General features: G+C 36.3%; 1 protein-coding gene across 1 annotated transcript in view; it reads right to left on the bottom strand.

Annotated features, from left to right (window-relative positions):
* LOC136037360 (ecotropic viral integration site 5 ortholog-like) overlaps positions 1 to 15614 on the bottom strand; it is a gene marked incomplete at its 5' end in the record, with an annotated part of 120726 nt that overhangs the window by 8032 nt on the left and 97080 nt on the right. The window contains 3 exon segments of the mRNA XM_065720065.1: positions 8962 to 9008; positions 12307 to 12498; positions 13222 to 13368. Coding sequence (XP_065576137.1) covers positions 8962 to 9008; positions 12307 to 12498; positions 13222 to 13368 — 386 coding nt within the window.

Genomic DNA, 15614 nt, shown 5'->3' with positions numbered 1-15614 from the left:
TTCGTCAGTCAAAATGTCGATGCGATAGTCATTTTTTAACGTCGTAACATTCCAAGTTCCAATTTTCATGTTCTTTAAATCTTTGAAATTATTTTGGCCTCAAGAAAAGCAGTGATCCCGGATACCAGTGCAGGATGGGGACCAACATATCTTCTCAAGTCCACACCGAAGCGCTTAAGCCGGCTTAGAACCGGACAGCAAGAAGTCCCTGGGACCTCCAGTAAGTTGGAGGCTTTGTGCAATCCTGGGCCCATCTTGGTCACAACATGGTTTTCAGCACTTGGCGATGCTCTTCTATCAACAAGAGTCGAAATCCTGCACAGACAGTCCCAAGCCTATTACCTCCGACTCATTATATATTCATGCCTACAAATATTATGCTACTACGGGGAGGCAGCCCATAGTAGATAAATCAGCTAGGAAGAGGTTTTTCAGCCCGAAAACGCCCATCAAAACAAACCAAGCCCAGAAAATTATCCAATAATCAGAATCCCGTACGAGTGCTGTGTTGTTTACTAGGCTATAATTTCCTCGAGGGGCGCCACTCCTCAAGTGGGAAAAATTGACCGCAAGTTTCCCAGTCTTGCAGGTACCCCGAAAGGGTCGAGGCAGCCCTTTACAGAGGCCGTTGTCCATAATTCTGGATCTTACGCCCTGCCGCAGTTGTCCTCCTATAGAGGATCCTCCCACGATGGTGTTCTGCTTCACCATGCAATTTAACCCATTACTGGGAGAAGGTTTGTAACTCATCTGACGCGTGAACACGGCAGTTGGCCCTGCTGAGTGTACATTTGAGGGGCCTTCTTCCTCCTCCACCTGAAATTATGACCCCCAGGGATAACGATAGCCATAATTATTTGGTTTTTAATCTATAGGGAATAAAATTGAAAACAAAAAAGTATAAATAAAGTCTACCTACTAGACTTTATTTCTGCACTAAAGTAATAAAATATAGTCTTCTATATATCAAGTTTCATTGAGATCTGATCACCCATTTGTAAGATACCTTGATTTCACGTTTTCCAAGAATTCTGGCTTCCCCCTCCAACTCCCTTCAATGTCACCGGATCTGTTCGGGATTTAAAATGAGAGTTTTAAAGCACAAGATCCTTCTAAATATGAAATTACATTAAGATCTGATCAACCATTTGTAAGTTACAAATACCTCATTTTTTCTAATTTTACCAAATTACTCCCCCCCCAACTCTACCAAAGAGAGTGGACCCAGTCCAGTTATGTCAGTTACCTAACTTGGACTTGTGCTTATTCTTTTTACTAAGTTTCATCCTGATCTCTCTGCTTTAAGCATCTTTGAAGATTTTCAGTCCCCTCCCCCTAATGACACTGGACTCAGTCAGGATAAAAAATAAAAGATCTAAGTTTTGAGGTCCTTCTAAATATGAAATTTCATGAAGATATAATCACTCTTTTGCAAGTTAAAAATACCTCATTTTTTCTAATTTTTAGAATTAGCCTCCCCCCCCTAACTCCCCCAAAGAGAGCAGATCCGTTCTGGTTACGTCAATCTTGTATCTAGGACTTGTTTTTATTTTTCCCACCAAGTTTCATCCCAATCCCTCCACTCTAAGCATTTTCCAAGAGTTTAGGTCCCCCCCCCCACATCCATTTCACCAGATAAGTTTGAAATTTAACATATGAGCACTGAGACATGATATTCTTTCAAACATCAAATTTCATTAAGATCCAATCACTCCTTTGTAAGTTAAAAATTTTTCGATTTTTTTTCGAATTAACCACCCCCCCCCCCAGATGGTCAAATCGGGAAAACGACTATTTCTAATTTAATCTGGTCTGGTCCCTGATATGCCTGCCAAGTTTCATCATCCTAGCTTGCCTGGAAGTGCCTGAAGTAGCAAAACCAGGACAGACAGACTGACAGAATTTGTGATTGCTATATGTCACTTGGTTAATACCAAGTGCCATAAAAAGTATAAAATACGTCATTGTGAAAAATAGGCTATGTCAAAGCCCAAAATTAAGGACTCTTGCCTAGCAACTGTACTGCAACCTTCTAAATGAGCATTTTGTTAGTCTTCACCCATAAACCAGATAATACAGTGAATTCTAAACAAGATTTGGAATCTTGGGAAGGGTTTAGGTTAGGAAAATGAAACTTTCAGTGATGGGTCTACAGACTAAAGCAGTGGTTCCCAACCTTTTTCGGTCCGCGTACCCCTAGTCAAGGCCCAAAAAGTTTGCGTACCCCTTTCTTGAGAATCGTTGTTTTACTTTTTTCTTAACTAAAATCAGATTTTCAAAAACACGAGATTTATTGTCCAATATGACGGTGCTTAAATGTACGTACAAAATCAATGAGAAACTTGAGGCTGCTTTTTGCTAAAATATTATCAAATCTTGGCTCGATGTCACTAACGGCAATTATAAGGTCATTTTGTACACTCAGTCTGTTTCTGTGTTTGGTTTTGATCAATGACATTGCCGAAAATGACACTTCACAAAGGTAAGTGGATCCGAATGGTAACAAAGCAGACATGGCGATTTCACTTAGTTCCTTGTATTCTCCTTTCACCTCCAGCCAAAACTGGGAAACAGTTACATTTTGGAATTTCAGTTCTAAGACGCGATCACAGGCAAGTTCGATCAGATTCTCTGTAAGCTTGTCACTAAGACCGGAGCTTGAGGTCACGTCTTCAACAAATGGATTTTGGATCCAATCCTGCGTTCTATCTTGATTCATAATCGATGGGAAATATGACACAAGTTCATCTCACAACTTTGTCAGATGCTCCCGAATACAATCACAGATTGTGTTGAGGTTATCAATTTCACTATCGTCCGCAAACTTGTCAAGGGTCGGGAAGGAACCCCAAAGTACCAAACCAGGAATAATTTTGCGACAGAAATATTGAGAGGGAATATCATAGTTACCAGGCATTTACGGAATACGTTGTCAAATGTTGAATAGGCTGAAGCTATTGACGGCTACGAAAATCCTACTGAGGAAGCTTTCAACCCTTTGGACATATGAAACGCCGACCATGTAGTCGAAAAAATACCCTGAGAAGCGATTCGCTGAGGCAGAGAAGTTCTCTTGCTAGTACCGATTTCAGCCTTGAGGTGCCACTCGTCGATGATGGCAGAGGAGTAGTGGGAGAATCGCCCCTCTCTTTTGAGCGTTGCGTATTGCATGGGTAAATGGGGTTCTCGGAATGGGGGAAAAACAAGGATCTTCTACAAAGGCGGAATTAGAGAAAGACAAACCCTGTCTCAAAATACCACGCACAAGGGGGGGGGGGGCAATAACCCATAGGTATCCTTTTTTGGAAGTATGGAGACAATGGGCATTTGGGGCCTGAGGCTTGACATAGCTTTGACTTCTACGGTAAAACCGAAAAATAAAGCACAGGTTTAAAATTGGAAGCTCTTTTCGTTGTGTAAATCAAAAAAGCTCAGATATTTTAACAGAGGTATTTATTCTTCAACGCCCAAGAATGGTCTAACTTTACACTCAAACCAAAGGATTCATTGAAAGGGATAATAGTTATTTTTGTGGCTCTCAGTCAAACCAGGTGAGATAACCATTTTCAAACTTGACGCGAGTGAAATAAGAGCCAAGAAAGTATCTTTTAAGGAAAGTAAAACATCATTGAAAACCCTCACACTCTATCAATAATAATTCTAAAACATAACAGAGTAATTTCCAGGACCAGAGGCATATGATCCAGGAATTATAGGTGATATTAAGAATACAGAAAAAAATAACTCTAGAACTACGATTCTTTAAAATGGAAATTTGGCTTGATCTTAGCGTTAACCAACTATCAATGTTACCAGCATCGAGTGCTCCATTACCTTTAAATGACACAATATTAAACAGAATGGGTGTCTCATGCACATAACAAAAACTAGATTTCCTACTACCAGGCAGATAGAGGGTTGGAAGTATATTGTACGTGCTTTCTATTCTGAATGGAAAATTCATGCTTTTTCATCATAAAATAACCGTCATTAGAAAGATGATCATGTTTGTACCCGACGCGTTTCGAATTGAGGGATGGGGTACATTATTCACTATAAATAATACGAGATCTTGCTTTGCACAGCTGTTATTTATATAGTATAAAAAAATTTAACTTTTCTTAATTGTAACGCATCAAAGTATTCAAAGATTTTCATATAGAACATTATATCTATATATATAAAAATAAGTTGTCTGTGGGTCTGTCGAGTGACGTCATGTTTGTGTGTCGACGGACGTCATTATAAGGATTGAGCTGTATGCGTCATGAAGTTGTTTGTCGACTGACGTCATGTTTGTCAACTGATGAAATTACAGACCGGGACACCGGGACACAAATCACGACCGGGACACAGGGGATATAACTGATGAAATTACAGACCGGGACACCGGGACACAAATGACGACCGGGACACCGGGACACAGGGAATATAAATGACGACCGGGAACCTCAAAGAGAAATTACAGACTGGGACACCGGGACACAAATCACGACCGGGACACAGGGGATATAAATGATTAAATTACAGATCGGGACACCGGGACACAAATGACGACCGGGACACAGGGAATATAAATGACGACCGGGAACCTCAAAGAGAAATTACAGACTGGGACACCGGGACACAAATCACGACCGGGACACAGGGAATATAAATGACGACCGGGACACAGGGACTCAACTACAACGGGGACGCCGGGGGCACAGGGAAGATATATAAATGACGACCGGGACACAGGGAGTGTTCGAAGAGAAATTAAAGAACGGGACACAAATGACGACCGGAACACCGGGACACAGGGAATATAAATGACGACCGGGACACTCAAAGAGAAATTACAAACTGGGACACCGGGACACAAATGACGGACCGGGACACAGGGAATATAAATGACGACCGGGACACAGGGACACATCATTAGAATAATGAGGTATAAATCTGAATACGGATTGTTTTTCCCTCGGACAATTATATGTTGCATGTTCAAGAGTCAGTAAACCTGATAATCTCAGCGAAGAATGTTGTATATTCGCAAGTTTTACGTAGTTAAAAACATATATATATATATATATATATATATATATATATATATATATATATATATATATATATATATATATATATATATATATATATATATATATCTACCTCTATTCACAGGTGGGACACAGGGACACAACTACAATGGCGCGTAACTAATATGGCGCGTAACGACTTACGCGCGCGGGGGGGCTTGGGGGCGGGCGAAGCACCCCCACCAACTAGGTGTTGGGGTGGCGCGAAGCGCCACCTCAACAGCTTGTACAGTTATAAGAATATTATGAAGAAGGTTCAATATTGAGCCTATAATATATAAGAGTGTTAAGGCACAATATTGAATTTATCTTAGGAATGAGGGTATCTAAAACTACTCTTTTCTGTAAATAGCATATTCTTTTCTATTGTACAAGTATACGAGCATATTTAAAGCCATGCACTTCCATCATAGAATACACTATTTCAAGTGAACTTTGGTTTACCAACTATCACAAGACAACACTTAGCGTCATTCTCTCAACTGGCAATATCTGGTTATCGTATTTGATTATTTTGCAATTAATTGTAGATAGTTGGTTTCCTTATCAAGCTTAATACGACGGCATTAACATATAGGCACTTGTACTCAAAGATTTAAGAGCGAATAGACAGTTTTTTTTGGGGGGAGGGGGAGGGAAAGGATTCAAAGCCTAAAAATAAATATCAAATTAAATATATTTCAGATTATAAATACAACTGTGAATTTTTCATAACTAAATTATAGTATAAATATTAAGTTAAATTGTATAATTTCATTATACTATATGTTTACTATATAATTACTATTTAAGTAATAGTGTTTTAATCAATTTGATTTAATTGTAATTTAATTAATTTAATGATTTGCTATTAATAGTAAGTTATATATTTCTTATGTGGTTATCGTATTTGATTATTTTGCAATTAAATGTAGATAGTTCGTTTCCTTATCAAGCTTACTAAGACAGCATTAACATGTAGGCACTTGTACTCAAAGATTTAAGAACGAATAGACTTTTTTTTTGGGGGGGGAGGGGGAGGGAAAAGGATTCAAAGCTTAAAAATACATTTTAAATCAAATATATTTCAGATTATAAATGCAATTGTGCATTTTTCATAACTAAATTATGGTATACATATTTAGTTAAATAGTATAATTTCATTATACTGTATGTTTACTATATAATTACTATTTAAGTAATAGTAATTTAATCGATTTGATTTAATAGTAATTTAATTAATTTAATTTAATGATTTATTATCAATAGTAAGTTATATATTTTTTAACTATAATGAGATTTTAAGACTTATTTTTCTTTCAAATATTGAAATTATAAATAAAATCTGTTTCTTCTTGTTACATGCTTCCTTGAAATTAAACAAATCTTTATCAGTTTCAGGTGTGTTTTATATACAATTAACCGAAGTCAATTCAGTAATCTGATATATACATGGCTAAGCTAATATACGGCCAATATAAATCAATTCGAATTCTTCAAAATGAAACAGCCATATCCTCCCGTTTCCTCATTGTTAAAAAACGAGGAAGGAAAGAACAGAGAAAAGAACATTAAAAATTTAAAGGAAACGAAGAACGGAGAAAAGGAGGTAAATCAGAGTGCCAACATTTCGGTCGAGACTTCTACAAACTGTCTTCAGTGCAGAAATGAGGAAAAAATATAGATTAAAGTCTAAATGATAAAGTCTAAAATGAGGAAAATAATAGATTATAGACGATATAAAAAGAGAAGCTTTACAAAGAAAAACTAAAATGGAAGATGCCTATTCTCTAGTAACGGTGAAAAGAAAATTTGCTATCCCGTTTTCTACCAACCATAAGGCTTTACCGATTCAAGCTTTACCCATCTTGCTCTTTAACAGTATCACATCAGGAGCAGATCCAACTATTTGCCAAGCGGTAATACATAGACAAGTGCCATTTCACATGGCGAAAGCTTTTGACAGAATATGCATCTTGGCTTGCTGAAAAAACGCATGGTATGTCATATCCATACATGTCTGTTGAAAGTAAAGAACAGTTTTCTATCTGACCGTTCACAATGGGTTCTCCTCGGTTGGTCCAATTATAGAGATCATTTAGTTGAAAGCCCAGGGCAGTATTTTTTGGCACATTCTCTTGCCAACTTTAATAACATAGGACACAACTTTGACAGCCCTCTGTATAACTTTGCTGCAACACACCACGCCCCAAACAACCATCCTCAAACACGAAGACCCAGGCCAGATCTTCCTATCTCAACATTCGAATCATCTAAAAACAGAATTAGTGTTTCAAGGCTGAATGGAAAACCTCAATTAAACACTGAACTTTGTCAGAATATGCATCTTGGCTTGCTGAAGAAACGCATGGCATATCATATCTATAGATGTCTGTTGTAACTAAAGTACAGCTTTCTATCTGACCGTTCACAGCGGGTTTTCCTCGATAGGTTCATTTATAGAGATCATTTAGTTGAAAGCCCAGGGCCGTATTTTTTTGGCATACTCGTTCTATTGCCTACTTTAATGACATAGGAGACAACTTTGACAGCCCTCTGTATAACTTTGCTGTAACACACCACACCCCAAACAACCATCCCCAGACATGAAGACCCAAGCCAGATCTTCCTATTTTAACATTCAGATCATCTAAAAACAGAATTGGTGTTTCAAGGCTGAATGGTCAACCTCAATTAAACACTAAACTCTGTCTCTTAGGAATTTATTTTTCCATACATCAGTCCTGGAGTACAAATCTCGATTAGTCAAATACTATGCACAAAAATGCTGGATATATCTCTTTGCTGTAAAACTAGCTCGATCATACCACTTTAGACGTTCTGCATCGCATCGCTCGCCAAATACGGAGGATGAAGGTGTACTTAAACACTGCTGATATCACTTTAATTGATCTAAAACAGGCCTGAAAGGACGTACTTTACTATTTACCAATAACCCTCTTCAGTCTCTTAGTAAACTTGTGATGTAGCATCAATGGCTGCTTTCTATATCAAATAAGTTTTACCCTTTCTGACAAGTTCTCCTGCATAATCTTTCCTTCGTACAACCGGAAAAATATACATGAAAATACATCGATTGACCCAATTATTTTAGTGCTAAGACCAGAGTAGCTAAGGAACAGTTCGATTCGGCGCTGCAACTTTAAATGATCTTCTTTGGAACACTTCCCCTGAAACGTCTCTCTTGATTCCTTCAAAAGAAAATAATACAGACACGTCTAAGAAGTGAAACGAGTTAAAGGACTGAGAACATATCAAATAATATACAGAATTTGGCTCCGTGAATCTGTGAGGGAAACCATCATCGTAACAGAAAGCTGCCGAACCATAACACGCAAAAACTACTTCAGTCTTTGGTTATAAGGGACGCGTCTCCTCGAGGTAGAAGTACTTTGGTGAATTCTGTACTGTAGTCCTCAGTAAAGGACTGACAACACATTAAATAATATAGAGAATATGGCTCCCTGAATCTGTGAAGAAAACAGTCATCATAACAGAAAGCTGCCGGACCCTAACACGCAAAAACTACTTCAGTCTTTGGTTATAAGGGGCGCGTCTCCTCGAGGTAGAAGCACTTTGGTGAATTCTGTACTGTAGTCCTCAGTAAAGGACTCACAACACACTAAATAATATAGAGAATATGGCTCCCTGAATCTGTGAAGAAAAGAGTCATCACAACAGAAAGCTGCCCAACCCTAACACGCAAAAACTACTTCAGTCTTTGGTTATAATGGGCGTGACAGCTCGAAGTAGAAGCACTTTGGTGAATTCTGTACTGTAGTCCCCAGATTCTAGTACCCTGCGTTAAGTTACTTTTGAATAGTAGCATTTTAACTTGATTCCAGATAATGCCGGATAGAGAATGACTATAAATACAACTTACACAACAAGCCTCCAACCCTCTATATCTGGCGTTGTAGGAGTTAGCAGCTTGAAAAAAGGTAAGAGTACAATTAATATTTCATCATAGGTTTCATCATTTCTGCGATTAAGTTCAATCATAGTCCCAAAACTCAAACCCTCAATAAGTTCAAACTCTCAAATTAACTCTTAAGTTCTTAAGTGAACTCTTTAAGTTCTTAAGTGCTTAATGAACCCTTAAGTTCAAACCCTCTATATCCGGCGTTGTAGGAGTTAGCAGCTTGAAAAAAGGTAAGAGTACAATTAATATTTCATCATAGAATATTTAAAATTTCATTTCTGCGGTTAAGTTCAATCATAGTCCCAAACCTCAAACCCTCAATAAGTTCAAACCCTCAAATTAACTCTTAAGTTCTTAAGTGAACTCTTAAGTTCATAAGCTAAGTTCTTTATGAACTCTTTAAGTTCAAACTCTCTATATCCGGCGTTGTAGGAGTTAGCAGCTTGAAAAAGAGTACAATTAATATTTCATCATAGGTTATTTAAAATGTCATTTCTGCGATTAAGTTTATTCATAGCCCCAAAATTAAAATTTCTTTGTAAAATTTGAAAGATGTTTTTTATCTTTGTAATATTTGGCATTCTATATAGCTCCGAATTATAAAGTTACAGAGCTAACTGATTGCTTCGCAGTGCCTTCAAAACATAGAGCGAACCCGAACAGATTCAGAAACTAGATTACTTTAAATCCCTTAATATATGTTATAAGTAAAAAAACAAACAAACAAAAAATTTGCTGTTTGAAGCAGGACTATTTTCCTGAGAATGTCAAGGACAATAAGGAAAACAACCCTTAATACCCTTCATTATAATACCTTAAATAATAATACCCTTAATAAAATAACCCTTAATTATCTTAATAAAGTACCAAACTTTATATTAAGAGAAAACGGATAAAAAAATTGTTTAGAAAAAATCATTTTCACTCCAATTTCAAAAGATATTATAGACCTTAGAAGAGGGCAAAAAGTCTATCTGACAACGTGAGGAAAAAAAATATTTTCAATAAAAATATTCCAAGAAAAGGCATTTTTAAAAATTTAAGAGGGAAGGTTGAAACATCTAGGAGGGAGACACAGGCCTTCTTGTCCCCCAACTGACGGCACTGTTTATATTTAATTTCTAGTCTTCAGATTTTCATTTAAGTTTTATTGTTCATTTATTTTTCATGTTTTATTTAGCTTCAATATTTCAATATTGAATTTCGAAAAAATCGCAATAATTTTGGGGAACCCCGCATATTTCCAACACGGTTTTCACCATGACGTGATATTATGGTGAAACCAAAGAGAGAACAAGAGAGGTTACTGCCCTATACTTCCGTATTAAAAAGTCCACAGTGAACCCATTGGTCAAGTTTTACAGCATAATACCGCAAGGCAATCATGTTATTCCTAAAGTCTGGAGAGAAAACGTCTGTGCCTTTTTAAAAATCAGTCAACTAAAGTTGACCAACACACCAGCAAGGAATAGCAATTTTTGGACAGGTATACTCCTCCACCGTTTTAAAACCAGGTTAGTTCATCCTGAGGTATTTTAACCCAATTATCCGAAACAGTTTTCAAACCACAAGTTGTTTTTTTTTTTTTTTTCAAATAGTCCCTCTGTTTCTACGCGGTGTTTCTATAATTAAGCTCATTTCCAAAATGTTTACCTCATTTCAGTTCGGAATTTTTTCGCGAATAGATTCAGTTTCTTTGTGGTAAAACAATAATGTCACATTTTTTTAATGTATTTGTAAGAAGAGCCACTTTTTCATGTGCAATAAAACAGCAAAAAAGACAAAGTATCATTTCCTATTCAGTTACTGCCTTCTATTTGACCTCAATGTTTCATTCTTAGGAGAAGAATTTTACATAGCAAATCAAGCAGTTATGGCACCGAGAGGTGCCATACCTACCAGGCACCGAGAGGTGCCATACCTACCAGGCACCGAGAGGTGCCATACCTACCAGTTTACAATTAATATCAGTGTATAATCGATGACAGGCTATTTGGTGGACGATTTCACAAGAAGGAAAATAAAATAAAAAACAAAAGACTGCGTTCGAACAGCCCTTATCTGTCTTATCCGGCAAGTTCCCTACATGCAATCTGTAAAAGACAAGAATAAATAGAAGAATAAGAATAAAAAGAAGAATATAAGAAAAAGAATAATAAGACCAAATGCTAGCTGAAACGCTTACGGATAAAACGGAGAATAGCAAACACGGCCACGTGTACACCAAAGTAAACATAGCATATTAACAGATCCCTGACGGTGTGAAATTTCTGAAATGATTGAATTGTTTGTTTCACATAAAGTCACTTATCCACGCTTGCCCTGTATTCCCTAGGGCTATCAGGAGTAACTTATCAGACAACTAATCCAGACCGTTTTAAGTAGCCATCATGCTAAGCTCCCACGTCGTTTACACTTCGCGAAATGCTAAGAATAAGTAATCAGACTTGTAGAATAAGTAATCTGAGTATGCTCAAACACACTAAAACATTTTCATTACACAGCGCTTCGCAATTTTGCATTCTACAACATTTTACGTATTTAATACTTAATTTTACGTATTTATAAATTTTACTTATAAATTTTATGTATTATAAATTTTACTTATATTAATTCTTCCTTAATACACAGGACAAGCCTTCCCCTTCACAACCTCATAAAAAGTTCCAATTTCCACTAAATCTTTCCTTACGACATCCTACGAATCCATTCGGGAATGAACTGTTTTTCTTTTGGCCCTAGAGGTATGTATTTAGTACCTACAGGGGAAACACGAAAAGTAGCATAATTCAGGAAAGGTAGAGGGTGTTTGAAACGCTAAGCTAAGTTCCCGTGGGTATTTCTAAGCGAAGGACTTGGGTCGCATTCCTTGATGAAGAACACACTTGCAAACAGGCCAGAAATTACGGCCTAAACAGTGACCATTTTCGTATTTTGCTCCATCCTCCCTCCTCCTCCTCTTAGGATTAATCTCTTGTCTATTTTTTAAAACTTAATTTCCGAAAAAACCCACTTATTATCACAATCAAGTAGTAAGGGTATAGAAAAAATGCCCTCATATTCAATGACTGTTATTAATATGTACGAGAAATTTGGCTACGAATATAATTTTGATTTGCTACTTTTATGTTCTTAATTGTGTTTTTTTTTTTTTTTTTTTTTTTTTTTTTTTTTTTTTTTTTTTTTTTTTTTTTTTTTTTACTTCATAATATTTTTTGTCGTACAAGCAATATCAGAAGCGCCACTCCAGTATAATTCTTTATTTCAGCATTTTGAACAAAAAACTCAAATAAATAAGAAACTTACTTCCGCTTTTAAATCGACAACCCTGTCCTGAAGGTCTCTATAGCGATCAGAGTCGTCAACAGAGCAGAGCTTTCCTTGAGCGACCAGTTCCTGATTCTGGAATTCCAGCATTGCCACTTTCTGAGTTAATTCAGCCAACGATTGTGCTGATTCGGCTTCGCGAAATCTGGCCATCATTAGCTCGTCTTTCATCTAAAAAAAAAATTATAATATTTATTCTATTATACTACAATATACATTATTCGGCTTCGCGAAATCTGGCCATCATTAGCTCGTCTTTCATCTAAAAAAACATTTTTAAATATTTATTCTATTATACTACAATATATATTATTCAACATCTGCATCTTCAAACTTTTTTAGTGTCCCCCAACACGTTCCCCGTCTTCCAGGTCAAAACTGTCATTCTTAACCCATGCAAACCCCTTACCACACGTTCGTTCAGATAAAACATGGTCACCACATACTTCAACTAAAATCTCATAAATTTCGAATCTAATAAATTTTTCTTCAAAAAGTTAGACTTTTTGTCCCAGTTTTCAGAACAATTTCCTGAAAAACAGGGGCTGTTTAGTTACAATGAGAAGCTTGTTACAATACTAAAAAGCTTTATCGTGAAGAGCAAAGTATTGAGGAGGGGGCAGCCCCCCTCATACACATAATAATTTGTGTTCTTCTTAAATCTTAATGTTGCTCCTTATTTTCAAATTGGAAAAGCTTGTGTTCTTTTAATTAATTCGGTATAAGGGAAATTTATTACTGACTCTTTGCCGACCACAATCGACATTTCGTTAAATACAATGAAAGAGCAGTAAATTATTTTGGAATTTTGCAAACTGGGCTAAAATTTTACCGCTTTTCATACTGGAATTCCGGTTTTTTAACATTTTTCATAAATAGGGGAAGTCTTAATACCTTTAATTCAAGATCTGAGTATTTCCTATCATGGTCTCTCGTCTTCTGTAGAAATTCTTTCTCCAATCGTTCATAGTCTTCAACGCGGCTTTGCAAAGTTCGCATTTCTTCATCTTGTCGCCTAGACGCATTCAATAGCACTTGATTCTAAAAAAATATAAGAAGTTATATATGCAACCATGAAACTTGACATATGTGGTTTTAATATTAATAAATAAATACTTTAAAGTACAAAATGAAATCTGACTGTTTGAACTAGTTAACTGGAAACTTGTACAGTAATTTATAAATCCTGAAAATTTAGAGAGAATCGAACCTTCAAATTATATAAAAAAGACCTCCATATAGAGCTATGCAAGTTCCAGTAGCAGCAGGAGCGAAATAAAAAGAAAATGGAAGGAAAAAAGGCTGAAAACACAGGGCACTAAACTAGTTAAGAAGGTGTGGCTTCCCTCTGAAAGTGTAAATGTCTTTTAGAATCAAAATAGCGTTAATATTTTATTCTTTATTGAATATTAGCGTTGTTAAATTCAACCAACTGGTTTTAATCATTAAGATTCACAGCTCAACATGGCAACACTGACAAAAATGGGATACTGCCCAAACAGTTGAATAATTTTGAAACAGCCAAAAGAAAAATAAAAGAAATCGTGGTTTTCAGGCATGAATAGATGTAACGTGGTCTAAGACGGCAATCAGTATTTTTATTTTGATGTCCTTAGTAGTTTAACAATAAATAAATAGTCAATATAGGGTAAAATACCGGATAATAGTCGGCAAAAACATGGTTTTAACATTGAGTAAATATAGCTTAGATTTTAGCCGGCTGAAATTCGGCAAATTATTTTTTTTTTTTTTTTTTTTTTTACGCTCTTGATACTTTAACGATAAAAAAAACTATATTAATAAAGATTAAAACACAAACATTAATAAACACAGGGTAAAATACCAGATCATAGTTGGCAAAACAGGGTTTTGACATTGAGCAAACATAGTTTGACTTTTAGCAGGCTAAAATTCGGCAAAAAGTTTTTTTTTTATTTTGATGTCCTTAGCGCTTTAACGATAAAAAAAATAATATATTGGTAAATATCAAAATATAAATATTAATCAATATAGGGTAAAATACCAGAAATTAGAGGCAAAAACATGGTTTTGACATTGAGTAAAGATAGTCTGACTTTTAGCCGGCAAAAATACGGCAAAACGTGTTTTAATTTATTTTGATGTCCTTCGTACTGTAACTACTACTCCTACTACTACTAACAACTCACCACAGCACCAAGCCACCTGAAGCCAACACAGCTACGCACGCTCCTCCTCCATCAAGTCTTTTCGAAGTCTCCCTCCTTACACCTTCCCAGGAAGTTCCCATTTCCTTTAAATCTTTCTTTACGACATCCTCCCACCACAGACGAGGACGACCTGCTTTCCGTTTAGCCCTAGACGGTTGGTCGAAAAGGATAATCTTCGGAAATCTATCATCCTTCATCCGCAGAACGTGCCCTAGCCATCTCAACCTTTCCTTCATTATAGACCTAGAAAGCGGGATTAAACCACATTTTTGTACAGCCTACTGTTTGAAATAAGGTCAGTCAGCCGGGTACCCAGAACAATTCGTAGGCAATTTCTCTGGATGCTTCGGAGCCATATTTGACCACTGTCATCACTGTACCTTCCAATATTCTAATCTTGGTTTGCAGACTTATCTTCCTTTTCTTCAAAACTTTTTTTTAACTGTGAAAAAAGACAGTGAGCCTTGGCTATTATACTTTTAACATCTTCACTGATCCCACCGTATTTGTTAATAATACTACCAAGGTAAGTGAATCTGGCCACCTGATCAATCGTTTCGTTACCCTACGTCACCTTTTCATCTTCATTTATTCCTAGCCTTAGTGACCTAGTCTTCTTAACATTTTCAAACATATTCTAGCCTCCCTCCAAAAGTTCATTTATTTTGAGAGAGAAAGATGGGTTTATTGATATAAATAAACAAAACAAAACAAGCCGATGGCCCGAAGCAAAGCTTGTTGGGGTTACAACCCCAATTCACATACAAATAAAAATAATACGAAAAAGGAGAGGAAAATAAAAAAAGAAAAGAAAAGAAAAGGCAAAGAAAAAAAGAAAAGAAAAGAAAAAAAAATCATTCAATTACCCTACAAAACAAAAAGAAACTAAAACCACTTGACCAGTATCGCCTAAAACAAAACCAATATCTTGGCTCCACTCGAGGTCCACTCAACTATCAAAACCATGAATATTAAGGCGAAATAGCTTTAATTCTCGCTGAAATTCACGAAAATTATCTATGTTTCTTAATGTCGTAGGTAAACAATTCCATGCATGGGGTCCTAGATGCCGAATAGAAAATTGAGATATACGGGCAA

Source organism: Artemia franciscana, chromosome 16, assembly GCF_032884065.1.
Source record: "Artemia franciscana chromosome 16, ASM3288406v1, whole genome shotgun sequence".
NCBI classification, from domain to species: domain Eukaryota; kingdom Metazoa; phylum Arthropoda; class Branchiopoda; order Anostraca; family Artemiidae; genus Artemia; species Artemia franciscana.
This window is presented reverse-complemented; position numbering and strand designations above follow the sequence as displayed.